The sequence below is a fragment of the Dipodomys ordii genome, unplaced genomic scaffold, assembly GCF_000151885.1.
Source record: "Dipodomys ordii isolate 6190 unplaced genomic scaffold, Dord_2.0 Scaffold19, whole genome shotgun sequence".
NCBI classification, from domain to species: Eukaryota; Metazoa; Chordata; class Mammalia; order Rodentia; family Heteromyidae; genus Dipodomys; species Dipodomys ordii.
Genome location: NW_012267235.1, coordinates 6292158 through 6298157, shown reverse-complemented (window position 1 = coordinate 6298157; position 6000 = coordinate 6292158). Strand labels below are relative to the sequence as shown.

Sequence of the window (6000 nt, the reverse complement as noted above, 5' to 3'; positions counted from 1 at the left end):
CTGTCCCTCAGCTCTTCAGCTCAAGGCTAGCGCTCTACCACTTGAGCCACAGCGCCACTTCCGGTTTTTTTCTTTTTTGCTTATGTGGTGCTGAGGAATCAAACCCAGGGCCTCATGCATGGAAGGCAAGCACTCTACCACTGAGCCACCTTCCCAGCCCCTTCTCTTTTCTTTTTGTGGGAAGAAAAAGAAGAACCCCATGGAATGTATGTGGGAAGAAAGGGATCCATACTGAAGTTCTGACATCTCTGTAGTTAGATATGTTAACTGATGGTTGAAATCTCTCATGTTAAAGGAGTGTCAGAAGAGATTTGGGCTTGGGTAACAAGCCAAAGGGTGAAAAATCCAGAGAATTAGAATACAACATGAGATTCTTTGAATAACCTATCTACAGATACAACACTATCAACATAATAAAGAGGTTGAGACATTTATTTGGTCTATGGGAGTAAAGGGTTATCTAAGAGACAAAGATATTAGTGATAGCTTTAAAAATATTAACTTGCCTTTCTAAATATGTGACTTTTCCAAGCATATGGTGGATGCACACATGCAGAAGAGAAGTGGAGATTAAATGACAGTTGCTATAAAACAATCCATCAACAGTTCAGCTACAGAGATTGTCATACTTTAGAGATTTTTTTTTAACTGACAACATTTTATTGTAATTCATTTGTAGATATCTAGCTAGCCCAGAGGATCAGCATACGTGATCTGGAAATGAAAATTTCAAAGTCCTAAAAATTGAAGCCTCAAATTACAGTTTCATTCCAAATATGCCCTTTCAGACTGCTAAGAGCCTGGTGAATGCCAGATTGGAGGAATAATCGCTTCACAGGCGATGCTAAGCACCTCTTTCATTTCAAATACTAACTCAACTGTATGATTTCTGCTTTCTGTTCTCCCTCCATCTCCCCATTTTTTTTTCTCCAATGCAGAAGTCTTCGCAAAATAAACCGCAGCCATGAGTTCAAGTTCGGACGCCGAGATGGCTATTTTTGGTGAAGCGGCTCCCTACCTCCGAAAGTCGGAAAAGGAGCGGATTGAGGCCCAAAACAAGCCTTTCGATGCTAAAACTTCTGCCTTTGTAGCGGAACCCAAGGAATCCTATGTGAAGAGCATTATACAAAGCAGGGAAGGAGGAAAAGTAACTGTGAAGACAGAAGGTGGAGCAGTAAGTGAAAACCCCAGGAGAAAACTCTCCATTTCATTTTTCTAACATTTCAATTCAAGAATGGAAGCATTAATTGCTAGGGTGTCTCTAAGCCAAATGTCAAGACAAGTATCTTCCTAGCACCTGAGAAGACGTTAGGTTTGGGAGACAAAAGAAGTCAAGCCATAACTATCTAGCTCCCTTCCCAACTTTGCAATTTAAATCTCCAAATTTGAAGACAACTTCATCTGCTAACAAGAATTCTTGAATTATGTATGTGGTTAAATAATTTATATTATTATCTCCATTATTTGCATAAAAATCTTGTGATGCATAGGAAGGAAAAATAATTGTAAAAATAATCTACTAAAGTAAAAAATAAAATGTAATAAACTGACAAATCTGGAAGGGAGAAAAACAGTGAGGGGGGAGAAGTTTTTTTATAAAAAAGAAACACAGGCCTGTAAGTATCTAGTTAATATACTGATTTCACTTCCTTTGCCTGTATGTCCATGAATGAGAATCAATGCATGTTATATTAATGAACAAACTCCGATCCCATGAGTTTGTACAATTTTTACTATGCATTAATAAAATAATATACTAGCTTATAATAGGAAAGCATTTTTTAGTAAATCAAACTTTGAAATAAATATATTTTATGCCTTTAAACATAGAATCATACAATGAAAAGTATGCCCAATTAAAGTTTTATAATCAAAATAAACATAAACCCTATTTCCAACAATTAGTTAAAACTGGTCTCCCACCTCCTCAACAGACTCTTACGGTCAGGGAAGATCAAGTCTTCCCTATGAATCCTCCCAAATATGACAAGATCGAGGACATGGCTATGATGACCCATCTACATGAGCCTGGAGTACTGTATAACCTCAAAGAGCGTTATGCAGCCTGGATGATCTACGTGAGTGTCCTTTCATAGCTCTTTGCAGCCCATTTATTTGAAAGAAGGGAAAAAAAGGAGCAAGAGGTATATGGTTGAATTTATTGGTGTTTTTTTTTCCTTTTTTCAGACCTACTCTGGCCTCTTCTGCGTCACCGTCAACCCCTACAAGTGGCTGCCGGTGTACAACCCCGAGGTGGTGGCTGCCTACAGAGGCAAAAAGCGTCAGGAGGCCCCGCCCCACATCTTCTCCATCTCTGACAACGCCTATCAGTTCATGTTGACTGGTGAGTGAATAGTACCTATTCCCAGAAATGTGTAAATACAGCCAGGTGTGATTTGCTCATGACTGTAATACCAGATAACAAGAAGCTGAAATTTGGGAGGATGGACATTTGAGGCCATATCAAGCAATCTAGGTGTCACAGCATGCAACTATCATCCCAGCTAGTGATCTAGAGCAGACTGGACAGGGGGAGAAAGAGTGGATCCTATTCAGAAAATAGTTACAGTAAAAAGGGCTTATGTGGTAAAGCAATAACTTAGCAAGAATAAGGCCCTGAGTTCAACTACCAGTACTGGAAGAAACAAAAACAACAAAATAAATGTGTAAATACAATAGATTTATAAATATAATCATAATATGTATTATATATATAATATATATATGAGCCTTACAAAAATATATCCCAAGCATATGGGCTTTTCTGTGTTCAAAGAAACTTGCCCTGGTCTGCCCAAGCTAACAGCTATTAAGTGGAAGCCCAGATAGAACAAGTAAATATAGTTATTGCCTTCCATATTTCTTTATTCTCTGTTTGGATACAAAAACTTCAAATAGGCCAAGCACCAGAGGCTCACACCTATAATCCTAGCTACCTAGGAGGCTCAGATCTGAAGACTGGGGCCTCAGCCAGCTGAGGCAGACAAATCCAAGAAACAGCTCACCACAAAAAGTCAGAAGTTGAGGTGTGCCTTGAGTAGGAGAATGATGAAAGGGGTGATATTGGTCAAGATGCACTGTACTCATAAGCTGACAAGTTCAGTTGAAACCCCTTATAGAATCATCATATCAATTAATTTATTAGTTAATTTAAAGACGTTCCTTAAGCCTAGGAAGACCGAGAGTGAGTCTAAGCTCTATCCCCAGTATAAGTACATATGCATACCCAAATAAATAAAGTAACTAGATAAGATTTGTTAAATTTTCACTTCCTCCACAATGATCAAAACAGCTCTCAGCTACCACTGAAAACTTGTAGATTCTTTCTATTTTCAAATGGCACGGTGAATTTTGATGGCCTTACGGGTAGAACATACTATTCTTTCCTCCCAACAATTTTGAAGCATTTCCTTTCAGAGTAGAAGAAAAAAATATCCATTTTTTTAGCAAATTAAAAAAAATCATCCCTATTTTTTTAATGTGTATGGAGGAGGCGGGATGTTGCATTCCAGGCAAGAGGCTTGAACTCCATGCCTGGGTACTATCCCTAAGCTTTTTTGCTCAAGTCTAGAACTCTATCACTTGAATCCCAGCTCCACTTTCAACTTTTTTGTTTATTAACTGGAGAATGGGAAGGGATGGGAAGGGGAAACAACGAGGAGGCAACAATGCTTGATAAGAAATGTACTCATTATCTTGCCCATGTAATTGTAACTCCTCTGTACGGTATTCTCACAATAAAAATAAATAAGTAAATAAATTTTTTTAAAAAAGAATCTCATGGCTGGCTTGAAACCATGCTTCTTAGATCTTAGTCTCATGAGTTGCTAAGATTATAGGCATGAGCCACTGGTACCCAGCTATATTTTGAACTTTTTAAAAAACATTATAACAAAGTCTGGTTTTCCTGCCTTACCAAAAGCATAAGCATCTAGCAAAGATAACACACCACTGGCCCAAATACAGGGTTAATACTAATTACCTTCACACAGAAAATGTACTGTCTTTGAAAATATTTTATATTTGTTTCCTGTTCCTCTGTGGACTTTTGGAAAGTGAATGGGTTTGTTTTGTTATACTTGTCTTTAAATAGTTTTTTTTAAGGGGGAGAGAGACAAAAAGAAAGGGACAAAACAGAAATCTCCCATTACCAATTGGCCAGGCGTTCTGAAATAATTTTATGCCAGGAAACTAGTCTCTAATTGTCCACAAAGCAAGCTACCTGCCAGTTTGTCCAATGCTGGCTCATGACATGGAGTTTGATACCTCAGCAGCTGCTTTTATAGCAATACACAGCCCCACCCTAGCTGATTTCCCAAGCTTTTGGGCTGCTCCAAATTCAAGACCACATATAGCTCCCAAGCATGAATTTCATTTAAAAGCATGCATAATTGTGACAATTGACCATGTTATTGTTACTTTAGTATTGCCAAAAAGGACCAGAATAGTTCTCTTACCTCTTCTCCCACAGCATGCAATCTGATTTATGATTTTGCTCATATTAAAAAACAAATCTGAATATAATTTTTAAAATCTCTTTTACCTTGAATAGATCTTCCTCTAAAACTGGGCCTGAGGTATAGCTTAGCCATATAGTTCCAAAAATGAGGCTCTGAATTCAAACCCATAGTACCATTAAAAAAAAGGTGTCTGGTTTACATTTAAATAACATCCAGATTTGTATCTTTGTTCTCTGAAGATACTTTTGGAATTCTCTACAATCAGTCAGTATAGAATTAAAACATACCCTATCACATAGGTACATATTATTACTTAGAAATATATATAGCATTAACATAAAAATTAAATCAACAAAAGCAAACATTCACATTATCTGTTTCTTATTACCAGCAGTCAAATCAATGGCATAAAAACCTGGCCAGAATCAGGAAGCAGAAAAATACATAAACTGGATGTTAAAAGACATGAATAGCTTCAACCTTAACTAGCTATAAAACTGACATTAGAAAAATCTCCTTTTCCTCTCCATGTCTCGGCTTTTCTACATATTCAATGAAAGAGTAGAGCCAAGCAATTTTTTCTTGGGTAGTTGTGGATGTGTAACTATGGATCCTTATATATCACCAGCTGAATTCAAACTCATCATCTTCCTACCTCAGACTCCAAAACGCTGGAATTACAAGCTTATATCATTATACCTAGCTAGTCTAAGAAAAATTTATCATCTCTTATGACCTCAAAATTCTATGATTCTACTATTTACCAAAAATTATGTGCACTTTAGAGTTTTAAAATAATACAGTGTGAGTGGGATGGTGTAGAGATGAGATAGAAGTGGACAAATGTCAGTAATGATTGTACCTATAACACAGGTACATAGGGCTCAATTATTGCCTCTATTTTTGTATGTTTGCATTTTTCCACAACAGTATTTTTAAAATAATAAAATGTGCATCTCTCACACATTAGGATGATTATTATCAAAAAAGCAGAGAAAAACAAGTGATGTCAAGAATATGGAGAAGTTAGAGCCCTAATGTTCTGTGGGAATGTAAAAATGGTACAAATGTTACAGAAAGCAGTAAGGTGATTCCTGAACCACTTAAAAATATAATTATGGTATGAACCATCATTCTCCAAAAGAGTTGAAGCAGGGTCTAAAAGAGTTGTATACATACCCATGCTTATAGCATCATTATTCCAATAGTTAATATGTAGAAACAACCCTAGGATATAGCAACAGGTAAACAGTTTAGCAAAATGTAGTATATTCATACAACAGAAATGTATGCTGCCTTTAAAAAAATATCATGACTATGCTACAACATAGTTGAGAAATGAGGATATTGTGCTCAGTGAAGTAAGTCAGCCACAAATTTAAAGGTAAAACCTGTATGATTCCACTTGCATGAGATACAGTATCAGATTCACTGAGACAGAAGTAGGTTGTCAGGTACTAGGCAGTGGGACATCGGAAGGGTTATATTTACTAAGTATAAAATCTGAAAGTCAGTTTTACATGATGAAAAGGGTTGTGAG

General features: G+C 36.8%; 1 protein-coding gene across 1 annotated transcript in view; it reads left to right on the top strand.

Annotated features, from left to right (window-relative positions):
- The first annotated feature begins 916 nt into the window (after positions 1–916).
- Myh8 (myosin, heavy chain 8, skeletal muscle, perinatal) overlaps positions 917–6000 on the top strand; it is a 31145-nt gene continuing 26061 nt past the window's right edge. Inside the window, exons 1-3 of the mRNA XM_013013158.1 lie at positions 917–1174; positions 1935–2078; positions 2188–2344. Coding sequence (XP_012868612.1) covers positions 965–1174; positions 1935–2078; positions 2188–2344 — 511 coding nt within the window. The 5' untranslated portion in view covers positions 917–964. The remainder of the gene's footprint in view (positions 1175–1934; positions 2079–2187; positions 2345–6000) is intronic.